The 26,144-nt window shown below is 35.1% G+C and overlaps 1 protein-coding gene across 1 annotated transcript in view; it reads right to left on the bottom strand.

The window, feature by feature from the left end:
* Positions 1 to 23,283, bottom strand: part of TMPRSS11D (transmembrane serine protease 11D) — a 65,054-nt gene extending 41,771 nt beyond the window's left edge. Inside the window, exons 1-2 of the mRNA XM_024246141.3 lie at positions 23,153 to 23,283; positions 21,258 to 21,357 (exon numbers count right to left, since the gene is read on the bottom strand). Of these exons, the coding sequence (XP_024101909.2) occupies positions 21,258 to 21,265 (8 nt within the window). The 5' untranslated portion in view covers positions 21,266 to 21,357; positions 23,153 to 23,283. The remainder of the gene's footprint in view (positions 1 to 21,257; positions 21,358 to 23,152) is intronic.
* Positions 23,284 to 26,144: the final 2,861 nt, after the last annotated feature.

Below are 26,144 nucleotides of genomic sequence, written 5' to 3'. Positions count from 1 at the left end.
GCCATAAAAAATGATGAGTTCATGTCCTTTGTAGGGACATGGTTGAAGCTGGAAACCAACATTCTCAGCAAACTATCGCAAGGACAAAAAAACCAAACACCGCATGTTCTCACTCATAGGTGGGAATTGAACAATGAGAACACTTGGACACAGGAAGGGGAACATCATACACCGGGGCCTGTTGTGGGGTGGGGGGAGGGGAGAGGGATAGCATTAGGAGATATACCTAATGTAAATGACAAGTTAATGGGTGCAGCACACCAACATGGCACATGCATACATGTGTAACAAACCTGCACGTTGTGCACAAGTACCCTAGAACTTAAAGTATAATAAAAAAATACATATATGAAAAAATAGTAATAATAAAAAAAGGAAGTCGCAGCAAAGATAGATCTGAGTACAACTCGTAACTCTAACGCTCAAATCATGACCTTGGGCAACTACACTGTGTCTTTAATTAATACTTGTAAAAACTGAATGGAGCTCAGGACCTGATGTACATGCAATAGTTGTTTGTTATTATTATTGCCAGTCATAGTGTTAGTGATTCTAGCATTATGTCTCAATTTCCTTTTCTAACAAATAGAAAAAAAAACAGTCGTGCTCAAAAAAAAAAAAGAAAGAAAAAAGAAAAGTTCAAAACCGAACTTGGTATTTTTTCTCCCATTGGACTGTAGTGTTTGAAGATATGCCCAGGGTTGTATTAAAGAATTTTTCTACAAAACATTTTTTCCAATTAAAACATGATCATTTCTTATTTTTTAAAATTTCCTTTGTTCTAATATCAGTCATGTCTTTCAAATGAAGAAACTGAGATATGAAAGATTTCTTTAATTGATTTTAAACTTCTAAGCACAGTGTTTAATTCCTACATCATAAAACACTTCTAAGGGGATGTGAAAAGGGAACTAGACTAGAGCTAGGAGATGTGGATGCAAGTACCCTTTCTGTCAAATATAAGCTATGTGATCTCACATTAATCATAACTATTTTAAGCTTCAGATTTCAAAAAAAATTTTTAAATGGTAAAGACAATACCTTCCTCATAATTTGATTTTTTAAAATCAAATAAAACATTGTATATACCAATGATTTGTAAACTGGAATTTAAGGTATTATTATAGAGGCAACTGAAGTATAACAGCAAGATCCCTAGAACTGAAGACTTTTCTGCCAGTAACTGTTGTGTGAGCTTGGATGAGTCCTTTTAATATTGTGGAATCTTAGTCCCCCTGTGACATGTTGGTGATAACAATAGTTATTGTACAGTATATTTTGTGAGAATTAGAGCAGATGACATGCATGCTATATAAACTATAAACGGCTAAATAACCATAAAAACTTTTGAGAAAAATAAATTTTTAATTAATTAGTTTATTTATTACTCTCTATTTATGTTTAAACTTACACTATCAAGAGAAAAAAATGCATTTCTTTAAAGTATTCAGTATTACCTGTTTACCGATTTACCTATTTCACTTTTTCTCCACACTTTTTATCTTGCCCTCTATCATTCTTATCACACAGGTAACTTTAAAGAAGAGGAATGTGTCGACACCTACCTCCATTGAGGTACTTTTGCAGTAGAAGAGTCAATACTAGTTTTCTACTCTTCTGTAGTAATTAATTTCTTAACTCTCTAGACTGGCTCTGCAAGAAATGCTCAAAGAAATTCTAAACATGGGAATGAAAGATCGATACTCACCTATCATAAAAATACATGAAAGTATAAAACTCACTTGTCTTATAAAACAATTAAAGAAATAAAAAAGAGAAATAAACAAAATGGCAATATGACAGAACTCCACCAAACCACGGGGCTTATAAAACAATTACAGAAATGACAGAGAAAGAAATAAAATGGCTGCATGACAGAACTCCACCAACTATATGCTGCTTACAAAAAACTTAACTTACTGATAAAGGCACTTATAGACTAAAGGCAGAGGTATAGAAAAATATATCCCACACAGATGAAAACCAAAAGAGAATAGGAGTAGCTATGTTTATATCAGATAAAACAGGGTTTAAATCAAAAATAGTAAACAAAAGACAAAGAAAGTTATTATATGATAACAGAATCAACTCAACAAGAAGACATAACAATCCTAAATATATACATATCCAACACTAGAGCACCCGTATTCATAAAACAAATATTATGACACTTAAGAAAAGAGATAGACAGGAATACAATAATGATGGAGAACTTCAACACCCCCATTGACAGTACTAGACAGATCATCAAGACAGAAAATCAACAAAGAAACACTGGACTTAAATTGGACTTAGATCAAATGGACCTAATAGACATTTACAGAAAATTCTGCCCAACTATCACAGAATATACATTTTTATCAGTACATGGAACATTCTCCAAGATAGATCATATATTAGGCCACAAAACAAGTCTGAAGAAACTTTAAAAAATCAAAATCATATTTAGTATCTTGTCAAATTACAGTGGTCTCAACTAGAAATCAATACCAGGAGGAACTCTTAAAACTATACAAAAACATGAAAAAAAAAAAAACCCTGACATGCTCCTGAATGATCTTTGGGTCAATAACAAAATAAAGAGGGAATTTAAAAAATTTTTGAAATGAATGCAAATGGGGACAAAATATATCAAACCCTCTAAAATATAGCAAAAACAGTGCTACAAGGGAATTTTATATCATTAAATGCCAATGATGTACCTTAAGGAACTAGAAAAACAAGAACAAACCAAACTCTAAACTAGCAGAAGAAAATAAATAACAATGATCAGAGCAGAACTAAATAAAATTTAGACCAAAAAATTACAAAGGATCAATGAAAGAAGAAGTTGGTTACTTGAAAAGATAAAGAAAATTGATAGACCGCTACCTAGACTAGCCAAGAAAAAAAGTGCAGATTCAAATAAACAAAATCAGAAATGAAAAAGGAAACATTATAATGATATAGAAATATGAAGACCATTAGACACTACTATGAACAACTCTATGCTCACAAACTAGAAAACCTAGAGGAAATCAATAAATTCCTGGAAACATGTAACCAGGTAGAAATCTACCAGGTTTAATTTACAGATGAAATCAGGCAAAAATAGAAATCCCAAACAGACCAATAATGAGTAGTACAATTGAATACGAAAAAAAATATCTTTCAACAAAAACAAAAATCCCAGGACCAGATGCATTCACAGCCAAATTCTACAAGATGTATAAAGAAAAACTGATGCCAATCCTAATGAAATTGTTCCAAAATATTGAGGAGGAGGGAATCTTTCCTAACTCATTCTATGACTCCAGTATTACCCCGATACCGGAACGAGACAAGGGCACACACACAAAAAGGGAAAACTATAGGCCAATATCCTTGATGAACACTACATAAGAATCCTCAACAAAATACTAGAAAACTGAATCCAACAGCACATCAAAATGATAATATGCCATGGTCAACTGGGTTTTATACCAGGGATGCAAGTATGATTCAACATACACAAATTGATAAATGTGATTCACCACATAAACAGAATTAAAAACAAAACCATATGATCATCTCAATAGATACAGAAAAATTATTTCATAAAATTTAGCATCCTCCACGATAAAAACCCTTACAAACTAGGCATAAAGGGAGCATACCTCCAAGCAATAAAAGCTATATATGATAAACCCACAGCTAACATCATACTGTACAGGGAAAAGTTGAAAGCATTCCACCGAAGAATTGGAACAAGGCAAGGATGCCCACTTTCATCACATCTATTAAACACATTATTTGAAGTCGTAGAAGAGCTACCAGGCAAGAGAAAAAAATAAAAGACATCCAACTTGGAAAAGAGGAAGTCAAATTATCTCTACTGACAATATGATCTTATACCTAGAAAATCCTTAACAACTCCTCCAAAAGACTCCTAGATTTGATAAATGAATTCAGGAATGTCTCAGGATATAAAATTAATATACAAAATTAGTAGCATTTTATACATCAATAATGACCAAGCTGAGAACCAAATCAAGAAGTCAATCCTATTTATAATAGATTAAAAAATAAAATACATCGGAATATATTTAACCAAGGAAGTAAAAGATCTCTACAGGGAAAATTACAAAATACTGATAAAAGAAATGGAGATGATACAAACAAATGGAAAACCATCCCATGCTCATGCATCAGAAGAATCAATGTCATTAAAATGACCATACTTCTCAAAGCAATCTACAAATTCAATTAAATCCCTATCACAATACCAATGTCATTTTTCACAGAATTAGAAAAAAAAATCCTAAAATTCATATAAAACCAAAAAAAGAGCCAAATAGCCAAAGCAATTCTAAGCAAAAAGAGCAAAGCTGGAGGTATCATATGACATGACTTCAAATTACACTACAAAGCTATAGTAACCAAAACAGCATCATACTGGTATAAAAATAAACACACAGATCAATGAAACAGAATAGAGAACCCAGAAATAAAGCCACATACCTACAGCCAACTGACCTTTGACAAAGTCGACAAAAACATACACTGGGGAAAGGACACCCCATTTAATAAATGGTGGTGGTAAAATTGGACTGCTGTATATCAAAGAATAAAATTGGACCTCTATCTCTCACCATATGCAAAAATTAAGTCAAGATGGATTAAAGACTTAAATTTATGATCTGAAACTATTAAAATGCTAGAAGAAAATGTAGGGAAAACTTTTGGACATTAACCTAGGCAAAGAATTTATGACGAAGTCCTCAAAAGCAAATGCAACAAAATAAAAATAGACAAATGATACTTACTTAGACTAAAAAGCTTCTGCACAGCAAAAGAAATAATCAACAGAGTGAACAGACAACCTGAAAATGGGAGAAAATATTTGCAAGCTATGCATCTTACAAAAGACTAATGTCTAGAATCTATAAGGAACTCAAATAACAACAGCAAAATAACACAATAACCCCCTTAAAGAGTGGACTAAGGACATGAATAGACATTTTTCAAGAGACATACAAATAGCCACAAACAAATGAGAAAATGCTCAATATCACTAATCAGAGAAGTGCAAATTAAAACCACAATGAGATAAACTGTTACACGAGTCGGAATGGTTATTAGAAAGTCAAGGTATAACATGTTGGTGAGGATGCAGAGAAAAGGGAACACTTACACACTTTTGGTGGAAAAGTAAATTAGTAAAACCTCTATGAAAAACAATGTGGAGACTTCTCAAATAATTAAAAATAGAACTACCATTTAATCCAGCAATCCAACTATTGGGTATCTACCCAAAGGAAAAGAAATTATATCAAAAATTACCTGTACTCATATGTTTATTGCAGCACTACTTATAATAGCAAAGATGTGTATTAAACCTAAGTGTCTATCAACAGATCACTATATATATATATATATATATATATATATGAATACTACTCAACCATAAAAAGAATAAAATCATGTCTTTTACAGCAATATGGATGGAACTGGAGGCTATTATCTTAGGTGAAACAACTCAGAAACAAAAAGTCAAATATTTCATGTTCTCACTTATACACGGGAGCTAAATAATGTGCACACGTGGACAGAGAGAGTAGAATAATGGAGACATGAAAGAGTGGGAGGGGAAAGAAGGATGAGAAATTACTTAATGTGTACAGTGTACCCTATTCAGGTGATGGCTACACTAAAAGCCCAAGCTTCATAACAGTGCGATACCTCCATGTAACAAAACTGCACTTCTACCCCTTACAACTATTATAAAAATTCCTTCACTCAGAGGAGGGAGGAGGAAATGCCACCAATCTTCATAGAACATGTGACATGTGAGCTATGCCTTGAAAGATGGGTAGTCCCTCTGGGTAAATGAAGAAACAGGAACGGAAGAGGTAGAAGTGCAAAGTATGTTTGGCGAAAAGTAGTTGGCCCAGTATGGTGGTTATAGGAAAGCAGATGGAAAATAATCTAGAAAAATAAGGTTGGTCAAGATTATAGAAGACTTTGTGAGTAATGGGTTTGGATTCTTTCTTGGCTTTAGGGTATCAATGAGCTTTTTGAAATGAGGAGTTAAAGAAAAGCAGCAGTGTTTTAGAAAGGTTAATCTGGTGGCCCAGTTGGGCTGCAAGAGGCGGGAGTTATGACGCAGGAGGTCTCATTGTGCAGACAAATTTATTAGTCCAGTAATGGGATATGAAGTGCCAAGGGCCATGTACGGGCTGTGTGTGTGGAAAAGAAAGGGTTGAGGAAAATATTGAAGATGAAAAATTGGAACCATTCCCTGGTAGAGAATTCAGTGCCAAGGGCAAGAGTGGAAGTCCAAGATGAAACTTTGAAGATTGAGCTTGTGTGACTGGGGATTTAGTTATACTAGTCACATGACTAGACAATTTGAGTTGTTTTGAGATGTTCTAATAATAATTTTCACTTCAGTAACTGCTGGTATTTTTGTGTTAATTCCCAGCAGTCAGCTATTAAGATGGGTCTTGGCTGAGCAAAGGTCTTGGGACTGGAAGTGTTCTTTTTGAAGTCATTATCTTAGAGGTAGTATTTGAAGCTCTGAAAAAGAGTACTGGAAACCACTCATTTCACTGCCTTTGGATTAAAAAATACAGGCCTACAGTATAAATCTCTAGGCATATATGTAGACACACATGAATTTGATATAATACTGAATTTCCCATTACTATAGCCTTAGGTATCTAGTAATAAGAGGAAACAATTGGCAATTATGATTACCTATATGTTATATAATTTATAATAATGTATGTAACTTATATATGCAATATTACAAGTATATAATTTAGGCAGCTATCAATTAATATTTATAATCATATGATCATACCATTATCATAAGTGAAATAATTTTACATGTGAGACTAAAAACACAGACAGTGATTTATGACCGAGGGAAAATGAAACTTTATTGTGGCTTACAAATAGAAAAGAAGGAAATATGAAATTTGGTCTGTACTTCATTTACTAGCATATGCTAATTCTTCAAGAGTTACTGGTAATGAATGAAAACAACATAAATAATTACTCATGCTGGCTGCTTGGGTGTGTGGTTATTTAATAAGTTGGTAGAAGGACCACACCTATTACATTAAGCCATCAATCAGTAGCTGGTTATTTTAGGTACTTATGACATGGTATAATGAGACCAAGGTCAAAGGTTTAATTTTATATAGATTTTCCCCATTAGTTCACAGATATAGGCTCAGCCCTTATTCTTATTTGCTATTTTGCAAATCTGTGCTCCTTTTTTTAGCAAACACCCTCCCCTGCCAAAAATGGAAGGAAGTCTCTAACTAAAAAAGATGGTTTTGGCACAAGCTACCCTACCTGTGGTGCTACACTAATCACCTACTAAGGACTTCATGCTGAGTTTCATATGCTTTTCTTGTGTGTGGCAATATCGTTTTTGCATATTTTAAGGTTTTCTAGAATATTTAAAATAAAATTTTCATAGTGAACATGTTTATTAGACATCCAGGATAACCATGGGTATTTATCTTGTAATATTTTGCCTCTTAATTTCTTGGTACTGCATCAAGACACTACTTCCAGGAATTTCTAATGTGGTTCCTTATCTCCTTACGTCTCTGACTTTATGTCTAACTTCATTCTACCCCCATATCCTTTTCCAGACATCCTGGCCTCTCTGCTGCTTCTCAAGCACAATAGGCCCTCTCTACCTCTGGGACTTTGTGCTTGCTCTTCCCTCTGCCTGGAACACTCTTACCTCAGGTTTTCACAGGGCTTGCTCCCTGGCCTCTTGTGTATGTCTTTGCTCAATTGATGTCTTCTCAGTGAGACCCTGCTAACTACTCTATTAAAAATTGCACCTCTGGCCGGGCGCGGTGGCTCACGCCTGTAATCCCAGCACTTTGGGAGGCTGAGGCGGGTGGATCACGAGGTCAGGAGATCGAGACCATCCTGGCTAACATGGTGAAACCCGGTCTCTACTAAAAATACAAAAAATTAGCCAGGCGTGGTGGTGTGCGCCTGTAGTCCCAGCTACTCGGGAGGCTGAGGCAGGAGACTGGCGTGAACTCGGGAGGCGGAGCTTGCAGTGAGCAGAGATGGCGCCACTGCCCTCCAGCGTGGGCGACAGAGCGAGACTCTGTCTCAAAAAAAAAAAAAAAAAAAAAATTGCACCTCCTCTCTCTGCATTATTATTATTTGCTTTATTATTTTGCAGTACACTTACAACTTTCTAATATACCCCACAATGTACTTATTTTGTTTGTTATCTGTCTCCCTCCACCAGTTAAGAAGCTCCATAAAGGTGAGGATTTTTGTGTTCTTTCCTTTCTTCCTTCCTACCAACTCATTAATAATACCTTTATTTTAAAAGATGGTGATCTCATTACTCTGGCTTCTCGTATATTTAATACATTCAAGAACTGTTCCTAGGGAGGCATTGACTAGGAGCAGGAACTGATTCTGGTATTGAAAAGTCCATAAAGGAAGGTGATGAATACCAAAGCCAAGAGTCTATTCATTAGTCAAGCTAATTTGTAGCCTTTTCAGGGAAAGAATTTCTTGACTGCAGAAGCCTTATTTAAAGAAACTCAAAGTGTTTCCCTTTCAAGTCAGAGCTGTGATACAGCTCTGCACTCATAATTTGCAAGGCAAGAATTTTCAGATGCTGTTTCTGATCCTCATGTGCTATATATCTTATTTTAAACTGAAGGAGATGGTATATCTGTATTGTCACTCTCATACCTCATCTTCCTCAAGCAATGGTATAGCTAGGAGGATGGTATAGACTGCTGAGTAGGGTTTCAAGAATGCTGCTGACACAAGTCGGTAGTTTGCCATGTTTCCCTTCACTCAGCATATATCCCCATATTTAATAATAGGGTCAACCTTGCATGATTATTAATAGATGTCTGAAGACTACTTGCCATTTCTGTGAAGAATCAATTGAAGACTTAAAGACATATTCTGATTACTGCTCTCTTACACTTAATATACACGTACTTTGCTAAGGAAAGTAATCTTTTCTGGCATTTTACATCTGCCCAAGTGTGGATTCTTGCTTCCATAATTCAGATTATGAGGCCTTTTCTGTCTGCAAATGAGCATGGTGGTATCACGGTAGGGGTGGCACCATCTACAAAGGTGAATCTGCCTAAATGATTTGAAAACAACAGAACAAATGGAAATATTTTTTCTGGAACTTTATGATGCTAAGAGTTTAAGTAAATTTCTCTGGGAATCACCAGATATGCAAAGTGATGGGAGCAATACTTTGTTGACTCTACTGTTGTTTAAGAACATGTACTGAGTGTTGGTAACCTGTTTCCAAGAATCATAAGAGAGAGAGCCCTGACAGGTTAGCTATGTCCTTACTGATTAATGTTAGTTAGGGATAGCCCAATATGTACTGTAGAGGGCACTGCTGTTCAATGTTAATATTTTTTTCTGCGTTCTACAAAGTGTAGTCATAGAGCCATGAAGCCCATACTAGTTTCAAAACAAGAAACAACTACTTACAGACTTGCTTGCTTCCTTGCCTATTTCCCCCCAAAATGGCCAAAATAAAATTTTTCCCTATCTGGATTTAGTTTCCGAATAGATAGGTTTTCTTCCTCCTTTCTTTCATTCTTTATTTTCATTTTCTTTCCTTTTTCCCCCTTTATTTTTAACTGAAGATGTTTTCTAACCTTTATTGGCACAAAATAATTTTGCCGGCTACCGTAAATTATAAAAAAATGCTCATGACAGTTTAAATATATGATATTTCATTGTAAAAATGCTCTTTGGGAAATGAGTACTTGAATATCATGTATATTTGAATATCTTTTCGGATGAGGAAAATATTTTGAAATTGGATTTTGGTGATGGTTGCACATCTCTGTACATATACTAGCAATTATTGAATTGTGCACCTTGAACACGTGGAGTTTCTGTTTTATAATTTTATTTCAATAAAGTGGTTAAAATTAAATTTATCTTTTAATGATTGTTAACTTAGTGGAATAACAAAATTACCAAGTTTCCGGTGTGTAATTGACAATGAGGGTGGACTTCCAGAACAGAAAAAGACTCAATAGCCCATTCAGTTCAGGTTTCAATGCTATTTCCTAGGTAGCAATTGTTAATGAGATATTGGAATACAGGAGTGTGTTAGTATTGATGGCAAGCAATTTGTTACACATAATGGTTAAAACACATCAGAGTTTTGAAATGATTTACTTCTCATACAATTTAAACTGCTTAATTCTAGGATAATGTTCCTCCTACTTACTTGCATTTTCTGTTTTGTTTTGTTTTCTGGGTGGAATTACAAATAGTGCATTGGGAATTGCTTTAAACCTGGTTGGACTCATGGAGATGTGTCACATATTTTCATCAACTGTCATGTGTCAGAGTGGAAAAAGGACGGAGAAAGCCTGGAGAAAAGTTCATGTTTAACCTCAATATGCCAAATAACAAAAAGCCAATTGCTCTTTGCACATTTCCAATTCTATTTCTTCTTTTCCTTCTGTAGCCTGAACTGATGAAACAGCAGTGTTTCCCAAACTTATCAAAACACAGAAACATTTATTTCTGAAATACCCAGCATTTTGAGGAGCACAGTATTCCTGGAACTCAGGAATGTGCTACTCTGTGAGTTCTAACTTGCCAAGGCTTTCAGTGTTTCTGCAGGAGAGGAATGGGGAAATCTATTGCACACTCAGGTTAGAGACATGTTTATTCATATTTAAGTACACAAGGAAATGTCTTGCTGTACCTGTCTCTTCCATTCTGGGAATCTGGGAAACTAAGCCTGTAACTTGTAGCTTGTAGCATGAATGATGGAGTAGAATAAATAAGAAAGAAATATATCATTAAATGCACAGGTTAAATAAATAAAAATCTATTAATAAAGAGCCTAAAGAAAGAAAGATGACATTTCAGCACATATTGGGTAAAATAAGTTGTTTAGTCCAGCACTTCTCAATTTTTAGTGGATATGTGAATTGCCTATTAAAATGCAAATTTTAAGTTAGCGAATCTGGGTTGGACCTGAGTCTGCATTTCCAACAAGCTCCCAGGTGACGTCAATGCTATTGGTCCAAAGACTATGTTTTATGTAGCAAGTGTTCTAGATACAATTACATTAGAAAAGATCAGAGAAAAGTGGAGTGATTGTACTGAAGGCATAATAGATCCTCCTCTGTTTCCTAAAGCCCAAGTAAATAGGCAATCCTCTTTGCTATAGGATTATTATGATATGTTCAAAGCCTTAACTTATTGCTTCATCAAAATATACTGACCCTATTATAGAACTACAGTGATGAAACATGTAACAACATCTTTGTCAGTCACAGATCACATGTATGACAGTGGTCCCATACAACTGTTATACACATTTTTAATGTACCTTTTTTATGTTTAGCTATGTGTAGATACACAAATATTTATTATTGTGTTACAATTGCCTACAGTATTCAGTACAGTAATGTGCTATACAGGTCTGTAGCCAAGGAGTAATAAGCTGCATAGCCTAGGTGTGTAGTAGGTTATATCATCTAGGTGTATGTAAGTATACACTATGATGTCTGCATAAGGACAAAATTGCCTAACGATGCATTTCTCAGAATGTTTCCCTGTCAAGTAACGCATGACTGGTGGATCCATGTTTACTTTCTATAGGACATAAATCAATGAAGGATTTAGAAGTTCCTATACACAGCTCAGTGTGATCTGATTTGTAATGCGCAATAGACAGTGTCAAGATATTCTCCACTCATCGTTATCTCTACAAAATGTGTCCCAAAGAGGTGAGAAATTTGGTACATTACACTCTAATGGCAGTGTTTTTTGCCCCAAATGTGTGCATCCTCCAATGTTTGATTTTACCTTTATAGATAGACCTAAACCATAACTTTGGTTACAGTGTTAAAAATGTTGGGGATGGGAGTGAGGAGGTGAGAAGGGAGGCACCGTGAATGATGGAGGAGAATAAATAAGAAAGAAATTTATCATTAAATGCACCGGTTAAATAAATAAAAATCTATTAATAAAGAGCCTAAAGAAAGGAAGATGACATTTCAACACATATTGGGTGAAATAATTCAGAGGAGATGATAGAGTAGGGAATCCAGAAATTTACTGAAATTATTTTCTCACAGCAACTAGTTGAGGGTCATTTAGTAGAGAGGAGTGGATACTGGAATCAGAGCCTCATTTGTATTCATCATGGTTCATTCTATTTAACTATATCTACTAAATCATAATTGTTCTCATAGAAAAAAAGGTGACTTTTAGTGAATCATGGACCAAACCCAAGATTAACTCTTTGAAATGTGCTTGAGTAATATTTAGTTGCATCAATATATTTTTAAAAACAACATCTTGCATTCAATCCCTTCTGAATTTAATCCTACTGGCTTCTTGCCTAGGTTGTCTTCGGAAACGGAGGAAAGAATCAAGCTTCTCAGTTTTATTTTCCCAGGAGGATTTTGTGTTATAATGAAATGAATAGAGTTCCAAGGTCTATGGAATGAATACTTTTGATGCCTATACAATGTGTTCCTCAGAGCTTATGAAAAATGCTGCACATATATTCTCTTATCCAGGGAGGCAGTATGCGTACTGGCAGGGTGAAAGGGGAAAGCTGTTGTAATCAGAAAAAGCTGCTCGACAGGAGGCAAATCCCTTCTTTGGATTTCAGTTTTCTTCCTTGTTATTGAATGAAGAATCAGCAAGTTTCTTCATCACCTTCACAATGTTCTCTTCATCCTCCCTTCTTAACAAGAAGGTTCCTTCTTCCTTCCCATGGCTAGCCCATGGATAGATCCTCCCACGACTCCTACACACTCTCAATCTTTGCAAACACTTTATCCCCCTGGAAGGTCTGTCTGCTCATATATTTATTACCTGTCTCCCCATCCTCAACCCGTCCCTACAAATAAACTGTTCCGTGAGAGAGACAGCACAGCTGAGAGCACAGACCCTGAGACTGGACTAATTGGGTTCAAATCCCATTTCTGCCATTTATTTGCTGTGTGAACCTGGGAAGTCACCTAACTCCTCAATTTCCTTGTTTGCAAAACGGAAGTGACAGTAGTACCCACCTCTTTGTTATGAGTCCAATGAATTAAAAATTTGTTAACACAACTCAAATAATGTCTGGCATTTGGCCCTATGTCAGTGGTTGGTAAATCAAATAAATGAAAGCAAGCACTGACTGATTTGTTTTCTGCTGTATCTCCCAAAGTATTTAATGATCTGTTCATTAAGTGAATCTGTACAGTAAAAGGATAGGTTAGATGATGGAGCGTAGGCTCTGTCTACCTTGTGAATCTTGCCATGGAATCTAATACTGGCACAAAGAGTCACATAAAAAAGAGATTTCTTTCTGTCTCCTGAAAAAATGTACTTGTTTACTCTCTTTCTTCTCTTTTTATATAAAGATTATTATGAAACACTAGTCCTGTCCAGAGGCCTGTGTTTTTAATTACTACACAGGCAATGCAGAAAGGTAATATATTACAATAGTAATAACCATGAGTTTTATAATCAGGCAGACCCATGTGATCACTGGGAAGTAACAAAACCTCTCTGAGCCTTAGTTTCCTCATTCATAAAATGGAGATAGTCACATGCCTCAGAGGGTTGTGAAGATTAAATGAGATACTGTTTATAAAGTACTTAGATTCTGTTGTATGTTCAATAAATTGTAAATTTGGTAGTCTTTCTATATGTAGAACCTAACTTTGGCTAAAAATAATATATATTTTTAAACATACAATAGAATATATACATTTTATTTTTATTTTAAAATATTTAATTGACAAATACTATTTTACATATTCAAGGTGTACGACATGATATATTTTTATAATAACATTTTATAAGATTGATGGCATTTTGTGGAATCATAGCATGTTAGCAGTGGAAGAGAGTTTCAAAAATATCCACTCTGACTTTACTATTATGCAGATAAATAAAGTGATCTGCAGTGAGATTAAGTGGTACCACAGAGGGGCCAGCATTTAGACCTCTTGACTTTTTTGTCTGTGCTTTTTTTCTGAAGCCTTATTGTTTTTTGCAACCCAACACATGGTGGGTGCTCTATAGATACAGTGCTTATTGAATGAATGTTGGAAAAACTAATAGCTATTGAATACTTATTGCAATATTCTGCCAAGCACTTAGGACTTTTTTTAATGGCCAAATAATTGTCCTTCCCTTAAAGTACTCATGTCTTACTGAAGAAGGATATTACATAGCCCCCTTAGCAGCATTTCCCACCCTTGAATATCCCTTTTTATTGAAACACTCTTTTTCTTTTGATTTCCATGATTCCATACTCTTTTTCTTTCTGACCCCATCTCCTCTCTAAATATCTTTTGGGTGTGGGTAGGGGACGGAGGAAACAAGACTGGCTGCTGAGGTGTGGTAACTTGAAACTGGCAACAGGTATGGGGATTCATTTTATTGTGCTCTGTACTTTGGTATATCTTTAAAATATTCTATAATTAAAAAGTTTTTTTTCAAAAAAAATCTTTTGCTAATTGCATCTCCTCTAGTCAACCTAAGTGTCTGGTGTTGCTCCATGCTCTGTCCTGGGTGTTCTCCTTTCTCTCTAGTTCATCTCATTCAGTCAGTTTCAATTACCATCTAAGCCAATGGTTCTCAAATTTTTGTGTGCGTAAGAATTACTTGAAGACTTGGAAAAGTGCAAATTCCTGTACTGAATCCAGTACCCACCCAGACTATTTCAGTAGGTCTGGTATTGCATCTCAGAGTTCTGCATTTTATACAAGTAGCCTGGGGGATTCAGAGAGAGATAAACCAAAAATTATGCCTGAGAAACATTGATCTGTACATGATTTTCAGACTACAATATCCAGCTGCATCTTTCACATATCTCTATTCAGTGCTTAGAATTCAGCATTTGCAAAGCTGAATTGATCATCCTCTTTCTGATTCTCACAACCTTCCTTTGCCCTGTCAAATAGGCCCTTTTCTGGCATTTTCTTTCTCAGTAAATGATGCTGAAATTCGCCAAGTTACTCATGTGAAAAACCTGAAAATCATACTTGACACCTCTCTCATCCCTCACATCCAATTGAGTGTCAAATCTGGTTCTTTCGACTTCTTAGACATATCTCAAGTTGTATTCCAAGTCCCACCACTTTATCCAAGCCGCGTTTATCTTTTTTCTGAAATACTGAACTAGCCTCCAACTAGTCTCCCTTCATCAAAAGATATCTCCTTTCTCTACAGAGATTGTTCTCTATATGAAGCTAGAATCATCTTTTAAAAACCATCATGGCACATGTATACCTATGTAACAAATCTGCACATTCTGCACATGTACCCCAGAACTTAAAGTATAATAGAAAAAGAAAACTGGGTAATTTATAAAGAAAAAAATTCTAATGTAATAACATCTCTGCCCTGCTACGTCTTTAACAATTTTGTGTTTGAGGATATAATCCCAGATTCTTAATACAGTCTTCAAAAACCAGCATGATCTGTTTCTTGCCTGCCTTTAAGTTTCTGCTTAAACAATGCTTCCTCAGAGAAGTCTTCCATGAGCTTCTAGACTGGTTTAGTTTTCACTATTATATTATTTATTTCAGTGTCATTGTATTAAACAAATCATAATGAAATTACATATTTCCATGTTAATCACTGGAACAGTTGTCTTTTGGATGGGAAGGTTTGTAGTTTTCAGTAAAGACTACCTTTTGCTCTACTGAGATTTCCACAGAATAAATGTTTTCAATGATGGTAGTTTCCATTTATCTTGATTACCCAAAGTCCTTAAACTTTTCTTCATAGCACCACCACAACTATAATTAGATAGGTATTTGTCTAATGTATTTTAGTGTCTGTCTTCCCAGCAAGCACCATGAGAAAAAGGTCTGGGCCTTTTTGTTCCAGTGCTGTATATCTAGCACCTAACAGCTCTTCACTCAAATTAGACACTCAATGAATGAATGAATGAATAAGTATAATATAAGGAGTAATTGGCCAGTCGCAGTGGCTCACACCTGTAATCCCAGCACTTTGGGAGGCTGAGGTGGGCGGATCATGAGGTCAGGAGTTTGAGACCAGCCTGACCAACATGGTGAAACCCCGTCTCTACTAAAAATACAAAAATTGGCTGGGCGTGGTGGCACGTGCCTGTAATTCCAGCTACTCAGGAGGCTAAGGCAGGAGTATCACTTGAACTCAGGAGGCGGAGGTCTCAGTGAGCCAAGATTGCACCACTGCACTCCAGCCTTGGTGAGAGAGGGAGACTGTCTCAAAAAACATATATATATAGAGAGAGAGAGAGTAATTATATATATCATAAAAGATGTATAAGTATAAATAAAGCACTAGGATATTTAGGATTCAAAATGGTTTATCTTGCTATATGATATTAAAAGTTGCTTTGAAGTAAGAACATTTTGTGTTTTCCAGTGAAAGATAGTGGACTTAAGGGACATTAGGGACATTCCCTAATGTCCTAGGGACTCATTAGCTTATGTAATATTGAAAACCATGAGACTGATGGAATCACACAGAATGTAAGAAGAAGAAAAACATTTAAGGCCGGGCGTGGTGGCTCACGCCTGTAATCCCAACACTTTGGGAGGCCGAGGCGGGCGGATCACGAGGTCAGGAGATCGAGACCATCCTGGCTAACACAGTGAAACCCCGTCTCTACTAAAAATACAAAAAATTAGCCAGGCGCAGTGGTGGGCGCCTGTAGACCCAGCTACTCGGGAGGCTGAAGCAGGAGAATGGCACGAACCCGGGAGGCAGAGCTTGCAGTGAGCCGAGATCAGGCCACTGCACTCCAGCCTGGGCGACAGAGAGAGACTCCGTCTCAAAAAAAAAAAAAAAGAAAAGAAAAGCACTTAAACTCTGGGGACAGGAAAACTAGTAGACTCTAGTAACAGAAACTGAGAAAGTTTGACCCATGGGATAAACAAAAAACCAGGAAAGAACGGTGGTTTGGAAGCTTTGTGAAGATCACGTTTCACGAAAAGGATGGTTTCTGGTGGAGTGATTATGTAAACTCACTGAGATCTGACCACTGGATTTTGCAGTTTGGAGCAAGACAAGAGCTATTTCAGAGCTGTGAAGATCAGAAACTATTTGCACTGGGAAAAGAGAGGATAGATTAAAGATAAAAATGCATACACCATGTGACTCAGAAAATCTATTTCTAGGAACATATCCAAGAGAAACTCTTGCATGTTTGTACCATTGGACCTGTGTAAGAATATTCAGTGCTACATTATCTGTAATGGCAATATACTAGAAAAGTGGATATTTAAGTTATGGGACAGACTTACAGTGAAATATTATATAGCTATGAACATGAATAAGCTATGCACACTTTATTGTATATAACATATATAATATTGATCTCATTTATATGATTTTCAAAGGCAGGTAGAATTAAACCATAAGTTTTTTAGGAATATATCCATGAATGGTGAAACCATGAAGAAAATGAAAGAAATTAAGATAACATGCCACGTAACAGTTACATTGTGAAAGGTGGGGAAAGGTCAGTTAGTAGACAGGAGGTGCCCATGGGGTCTTCTAAGATACTGGTGATGCTATTTTTATTAATAGATGTCTCGTACCAAGAGGTTCACTTTTTAAAATTAGACTTTAAATGTGATGTGTTTAATAATAAAAAATTAAAAAGCAAAAGGAGAGAATGGAGGAAGAAAATAAAAATAGACGCAATAGGTTTAGACAGATCTTTAGAATAGTTTTGCTTTTAAGAGCAGGAGATGAGAAGCGACGCAATAGCTGGACAGGAGATATGGGTCAAAGGAGGGATTTTTTTTAATTGGGGATAGTATGGCATGTCTTTATGCTGACAAATATTCAGCAGAGAAGGAAACATTACATCTTAATTTATTCTTGCACTATTAAATTCAGGTAGATATCTTGGCTAAGAAGTAAGCTTGTCAGAATAAAAACTTGTCTAGTTTAGAAAAAATATACTCGGTGGCTTTTATTTATTTATAATTTTTAATCTTTTTTTTGGAGACAGGTTTTTGCTCTGTCACCCCAGCTGGAGTGCAGTGGCACGGTCACAGCTCACTGAAACACTGAACTTCCGGATTCAAGTGGTCCTCCTATCTCGGCCTCAGGGAATACAGAGAATACATGTACCACCATGCCCATCAATGACTTATTGCTCCACTGTCTTGAACCCTGAGCACATATATTATTTTATTAGTCACTGATACACTTGTTCAAACCTCTGGCAAATGGATATTATAAATATTCCATAGAATCTGCTTTTTCTTTGTGGTGAATGACTCACCAGTATAAACTTTTCCAAAGTCCATTTTTATTTACAACTATCTTAGGCAGTTATCCAATTAATGACTTTAGACTTGGGATGGTGCTTTTATTTTACATGTCATGAGCACATACTAAAGCTAGAGAAAGAATACTCCCCAAAACTGTGAAATCATGCCAAGTCTTCTTTGCTCAAAAGAATGGGATCCTTCAAATGGGAGCAGTACCTTTTAAGAAATTGGATCGGATCACTTTAGGTTCCCTTACAACAGTAAATATTGATTCCCTTCCTCATGACTTATTTTAGGGGTGCCAGTAATAGCAATTTGGGAGTTGCAGTAGTGTGTTAGGTAAGTAATGAATTACTGAGAAAATAGATTGGGAGTGCCTTCTGGAAGACAAGTTGGCAGTGGCATGGGATAATTTGCTAAAAAATATATAATCCCAGATGACTGACTGCAACTGATCTTCCTGTATGCAGGCCCATCCCACACCATCATTAGAAGAACATTTGGGCCAAATGCAGCAGCTGTTTCAGCATGTGGCCCAAGATTTTATAGGCAACAACTTGTACTTTAAATGCACTATTTTGGGCTTCATGACCGTAAATATAAATTGGTGTCCACCTGCCTAATTTCTATGAAGAAATATGTTCTTTGCCTAATGATTTACAATTTTAAGCATGTTCTTCTGAGTTCCTATAGCAGTTCAAAAACCAGGATTGAAACAACAGGCAGAATTTGGAATGCGTTTTTGACAGCGATGGCTCTTCCCCCCGCCGACTTTTGTCTCAGGTTCTTTTGGACTGTTGGGAGGCAGGGCATCTGATTGTCTTTGGCATGTCTCTGCAGTCAGTTAATCATGTCTTGAGCACAGACAAAAGGGAAGAAAATGGAAATAAGATTTGTTTGGTAGGAGGAGTCCTGCTAAGACTTGTCTGTCCCTGAGCTGAGATATGCTCATTTACCTTAAATCTTTCCATAAACTACAATCCGAATTCCAGTTTATAAATCTTTATCCTATTTCCCAAACCTCATCTCACATGTTTTATGTAATCTGGTGGGCACAGATATTCCCTTGGTGAACCTGAGAAAATCTAGAGTGACCAAGGATCTGAAATGAGTAACACAGCTGTTCAGGTTCCTGGGCCCTATGGTAGGATTTCCTTCTTCAGAAAAGGGAAGAAGGTAGATAAAGAAAGGAGCATTTCATCTTGCAGCAGCTTGGAAGAGAGCTGGGAGTTTAATTTTTATAAAAAAGCAATCAAACCATCCAAGGCAGCCAATTTTCAACCAAAAGTATTTCAGAATTGCCTGAAGATTTATCTAAAATTATGCCAGAATTACCTACAATTACTTTAAAAAAGTATATTGTACAATTTAATTTTCCTTCTGTTACATGATATGAATACCTAGCTACTATTTATTAGTAGTAGATACAGACTATTAAAGAGATAAAATATTCCAAAAAGTGTGATCCTTACAGACCAAAATTCCACAGAAGAGTTCTTTGTAATTGGCAAGGTTGGCTCTGATTGAGTGTCAAATTTCCTGTACAATGATGGATCAACTTAGAAATTTGATTGCTTCAAATCCTTCTGAAATCGTACAACTCTTTCAGGATTTGTATTATTTACATGTCTTCTTTTATTATTTTCCATTGAATGATGTTTTGATATACACTTGGCTGCTTATAAGGGCAATATTTTAAAATCAGAGCAATTTCTTTAAAATTAAAATATTTCAGCAAAATACATTTTAAAATGCACTATATTACCCAAATAATATTACACTTATAGATGGTTTAAGAACAGTAAAAAATATAATTCATAAACTCACTGCTTTAGTATAACAAACCTGATTAATGTTCTGTGTTCTTTATTAGACTTTCTCCCATGTATAGCTTTACAAAGTAGTAGTTGATGAGTAAATACAATTTTGTGATTTGTTTTTTTCACATAAAATAAGAACAAACTCAGTATGTAAATTACTTCATAGGTTTTTAAGCTACTTTAATACATTTCTTGTATCTATTACATGAATATGAAATAATTTTATTTCTTCTATCATTGGAAGCTTAGACAGCTATCCACTTTTCTCTCATATATATATATATTCAAGTGCGTATAATTGTATATATATTTTTATTATTTGAAATGGTTTGACTTTTGATTGAATTTTCCAATGTTCAGGAGATTTAAAATAAATGCAGCTGCACTTATTATAGCCAACACATTGTTCATACTTTTGTTGATCCTTTCAGCATGACTTATCAGTATCATGTTTTCCTGTAGTTATAGAAAAATAATATGCATAATATATACACTTAAGTGCACACATAAACATACCAAGTTATGTAATTATTTCATTGTTTTGAGATTTTAACGTGTGACTTGATTATCTCACAACTTTTTGCTTTCTTTATGTGAAAGTATATGAAAATACTTATTAACTAAAAAGAAAACCAGAGAGATATTATTTTCTCTTAAATGTTAGCAAGAACTTTCTTGAAAATAATTCCACAACTATATAAAAAGTAGAAAAATACTGTCTTTACTTTCTAAAAGTGTACTTTAGGATTTATGGCATATTTATTTAATAGCTAGCAATAAAACTGTAATGGAAGTCAAAACACAGAATCCTCAAAAAGTTCCAAAGAACACAAGAATTATTTACTGATTGCAATTTTAAAATCCACACACCACTTTTTGAAATGTTGCACATGAGAAACAAAACAACTTCCTTATTTAAAGATATGTTGTCATAATGCTAAGCTGTATTTTTGTGGTTATTTGTTTTATAAAAAATTCAGTTAAGCAACTGTGTACCTTATGGAAATAATATCAAGCATATTATCTAAACAATATCTAAGAGTTTCAATGAAGTTTTCAGAGAAATAACTAGAAGATTGCTAGACACAGTCAAAATTTGCTAAGCTTCTTTATATTTTTCCCATACTGTAAGATATAGTAAAACTTTTAAAGCTACAAAGACAAAAACAGGACTTACCTATACATTTCAATCCTTAATGAAGAGGTTCTTTTCTCTGCCTACTCAACTGCTTTGAGATTCCCACTCAAATGAATGACTCTCATGTATTACGTGTGATCTATAGTTGAGGACAAAGGAGGAAATCTCATGTTAATTAAAATCTAACTTGTTAAACAAGTTTGAGGGAATAAACAAACCAATAGTATGACTTGTGAAAGATAATTGGAAATAGACAGAGAATTTCACAAATTAGTAAGAAATTTATTTATTCTGGTAAAATGAGATTAAACACAATTACAATTGACAGGTATTTTGTGAAAGCCTGTGACTACTTCACAATTGTAGAGTCACTTTTAGTTCAAGAGGATTTGACACTTATTTTGCTCATGTTGTCATATTGTCATGCACCTCATTCCTCAACACAGCCAGCCAAGAACTATCAGAATATACTTTCCATACATTAATGGGCACTACCTCTGAATTCCCTCGTCTGTATGATTAAATGTGGTTTTTCTCATAATGTATGAAACAGCATAATTGAGTAGATGTACAAAGTAAGACAAGCAAACAGAATAGTTGGAACTAAAATCCACTTTGTCTTTTTCCAAATATGATCATTTGAAAAAGGTATTCTAACACACTACTACTAGAAGAGGAGCAGACAGAAGAAGACAGTATGAGTGTGTAGGGTGTTAGGGTAAGGATGGAGAGCTCAAGAAAGCAGGCAAGACTAGCATGGAGGGGAAAAGGGGCATTCCTGTCTAACATTGCAAAGAAGCAGGATATAAATTTGGAAGGTTATACTGGGGTTACTTTGTGAAAACTAATGAATGCTAAAGAATTGGAACTTGTAATAGAGTTATTACAATATTATTAGTAGTACAATATGAATTCTAGTCTTAGCTTTTTCACCAACTAATTGTGTAGCTTAAGGGAAAAAATTTACTTATTTCTCCATGAGTCACATGTATCTACTAAGAAAAGTGGAAGCTGAATCAGGAGGTCTGAGAGGACTCTTTCAATTATAAAATTCTGTGACTTCATCTTGTAAAGCACTGACAGCTAATGGTTAAATTTACTCCAATACTGCAACTTCAGATGTGTTCAATTACTTGACTTTTTTTATATAATGTGCAAATCAAACAACAGAGACAGGAATAAGTGGTTATTCTCTACCTTTCCCAAATATATTTTTTACATACAGTATCTCAGGCCTGACATTCTGCCATTGTTTTTTTTAGCAAAAAATAAATAAATATAATAAGATTTAAGAGTTTAAAAAATAAAGTTACCTAAACAAACCATTTTTAAATTTTACATGTTAACTTCAAGTACCTTTAAATATAGTTATATCACGGTATATAATTTTGTATTATGCTTTTTATACTTAATATTATTCCACAAATATATCGCTATTACTAATTTTTATTTTTAGTAGCTACATATTTATAACTTTGTATTTTTATATAATTTAAAACTCACAAATATGGTACCAAGATTCATCAATTATTAGCAGTTTTAATGGTTGCATTTTAAAAGGTAAATCATATTACATTGGATGAACTTATCATAAAGCACCAAAGTTATCTTCTAACATGAAGTATTTAGACATTTTCTATTTTTTTATTGTAGATGATTCTTTGAATGACCACCTTCACAAACATAGTTTTTCTTTGTCATCCTACAGTTGAATTTTTCTTCAGAATAAACTGAAGAGGCTTATTGAGCCACGTAATTTAAATATTTTAATGGCTTATAAAATTATACTTTTAATAATTTTTACTAGGATTTAAAGTGTTATTTTCTGTTTTTTGCTTACAGAAATTTTCTCTAATTATGCATGCTCTTTCTTGTATGTCTTTATTTCCTGGAATACTCAGCAGCAAAGGCCTTTTTACCACGTAGATACTTACTCCACATATGTTGTTTAGATGTCTCATAATTAACTTATTAGCGCTGATCCCAGTGCCTTAGTACTATTCACAACAGAACTTGGGGATGAGTCTGGGGAAAGGCATGGGGAAAATTGAATTCAGTCTGAAAGTGACTTCCTGCATGATGAGCTCAACACAGAAAGGGAGGTGGGGCAGGAAATTATGGTTTGTGAGGCAAAGGAATTGTTCATAACAGGGACTGGTTTAAAGATGTTGACTCTTCATCTTTAGATCCTCAGGGAGTGGCAGGATAGGCCTTGACCTATTCTCTTTTTAAGAGATTGCATGAATGAGAAATGTAGAATTACGTTATACAAAAAAATATAAGAGTCCTCTGCCTTCTGGTTACAGGCTGATTTTATTCTTCTGGTTGAACAGTCACAAAACCAAGGCAGCTAGACTGAGAACGAATGACAGGAACAGTTTTCAGGGACATAGCAGAGATCATTTATATTTCTGGAAGATGAACTATGCAATGTAAGAACTATTAAGATTGGATCTTTTGCCTGCTGATGGGGAGAGAGTGTGGTTAAGAGACCCATGAAATCTTAAACTCTGGACATATTTCCCTGCAAATGTGTATTAACACACTTGACACTTGGTTTAGAAGGAAGTATGAATCATTCAATGTAACCGTCATAACAATATTAGCAGAAAAAAAACAACCAAAAAGCAGATGACCTAAGAAGGTGTGGGCCAGTAGTGTTTTTCTGAATTTGAAGTTTGTTTAGTCATCAAGTCCAGGAAAGCACAGTCATATGGCTATGGTAGGCCATATATTTGTCATGACCTCCCTCACAGAGTTACTGTAAAAATAGAAAAAAAAAAAGATAATGGAGGTGCTCACCATATGAAAGCTATAAATGTTGTTTAAATACAAGTATTTATATTCGTTATAAATGTAAATTTTAAAATTGAGTAATAATTGGATTTTGCAAGTGTGACTAAATATAATTTTGTGGCTTATGACTTGCAGGTAGTTGGAGGCAAAGGTACAACTACATTCTACCATGTTTCAAAGGCATTTGTTTCTTCAGAAGGCATGATGTAGTAGAAACAGTATTCTCCTTGGAGTTAGAATACACTTTAAATAAAATCTTGACTCTTCTCTTTACTACCCAGCAAGGTCAGGAAAAGTTATTTATCTCTGTAAGCCGGAGAGTTTTTTAAACATGTAAAAATTGAGTTAAAATACCATTCTCATAGAGTTGCAAAAACTAAATTTAGTCAAATCAAATCAAATGAACTAATAAATGTAAAGCACTTGTCATGTTCAGTAGTTCGTAGAGTACTTGTTCCCAAGGCAGTGTGTGTGTGTGTGTGTGTGTGTGTGTGTGTAGGGGTCATAATCTCTAGGGAGTGGAGAGCTTATACAATTTCAAACTGGTCCTGGATGTTTCCAAAATACTGCCCCCCGCTTAGATTGGCATGTTCTTTTGCTTCTACAAATCGGTCTTATTCCTAAAGCATTCATACAAACATGGATTAAGAAATCCAACACTCATTTCAACCTGTGATGGCTTTCATGTTGACAGTCAGTTTTCTTATGTTTTCTACAAGTAATTTTTTTTTACCTGCACTTAACCATAGGAGGCCAAAGAAACATCTTGACTAGAGGCATTCTTTAATCTTGATAAAGGAAGAAGTGTGTATCCTTTACCCCTCTCCTAAGTTCTCTGCATCAGTCCCCTTTGAGCTGCATAGAGTTGTTTTCTTATATGATGAGTATTTTTCACTTTCCTGCATGCATTCACAAATTTAACTCTTGTAATTTTTCTCCACAATGAGAAAAGCAATCATAGCAAATAAATACAATACATTTAGTATGCAACATCATACATTATTTCACCTACTGGAGGGTCTGGCTGATAAACTCTGTTATTAAAGAGATACTACTATGTATTAAAATAGATACTACATAGTATCTATTTTAAGAATTATTACATTATAAATTTATGACTATTGGTCTTAGCTGGCCCTTCAATACTGCCTAGCAATACAGCTAGGTTTCCCTGGTCAATGTCAAGCATACGGTTTATTAAAATCATTTCAAATCTTTCTACTCTTCCCCAATATGAATTTTCCATTCGTTATTCACTGCATTTGCTTTCAACAGATGACTTACCTTTCTACTACTGGAAAAACAAAAGAAAAGCCTTCAGATGTACACTCCCTCCACTTCCTGCTATCATGACTACAGATCTGTACCCATCTGCCCATATTCTTCCTGTTATAGCAGAAGAGGTTTTCTCATCCCTTGGGAGGCTAATCTTTTCATTGTGCTCTGTATCCATGTCTTCTTCTTTCCTTTTTCTAAACCTGTTTCTCCAGTATTCCCTATTTCCACAAGTCCACTCCCATTCACCCAGTTTTGAACCCCAGAAACCTAACAAACTAAGGTGTCATCCTTGACTCTATCTCTTTTCTTGGTGCCCTATATACATAAATATTTATTGAACCAATTTCCTTCCCTCTCATCCCCACTGCCACCACATGACTCCAGGCCACTGTAATCATTAGCTTGATTACTGTCACAGCCTTCTGATTAGCCCTTCTGCCTCTAATCCTTTTCCCACTCTGGTTTACTCAGCTGCAAGAATGATGATTACAAATTGAATTATGTCACTATTCTTTTAAAAACTCTCCAATAGCTTCCCTTACACTTAAGATAGAATCTGTTCTCCTTAACATGGATGGCAACGCTCTGTAGTATCTGGCCCTTGCCCACCTTTCATGCTTATTCCCACCATACCTCTAATACTCTACACTCTAAATACAACTATTAAATTTTAGTTACTTTAATATGCTACCTCTCTGTCTCTTCCAGTTCTGTTCCTTTAGCTTGGATTATCTTTTCCTACCTCTTTCAATAATTTTTTTTCTTAGTTCCGAAATCAGAATGATCACTAACGTCTACATGTAGGCTTTTTCTCTTTGGGTAGGTTGGCTCCTCTGCAGTGTGATCCAACAT

This window comes from Pongo abelii, chromosome 3, assembly GCF_028885655.2.
Source record: "Pongo abelii isolate AG06213 chromosome 3, NHGRI_mPonAbe1-v2.0_pri, whole genome shotgun sequence".
Classification (NCBI taxonomy): Eukaryota; Metazoa; Chordata; class Mammalia; order Primates; family Hominidae; genus Pongo; species Pongo abelii.
Note: the sequence above shows the minus strand (reverse complement) of the source record. Positions and strands in the feature narration are given on the sequence as shown.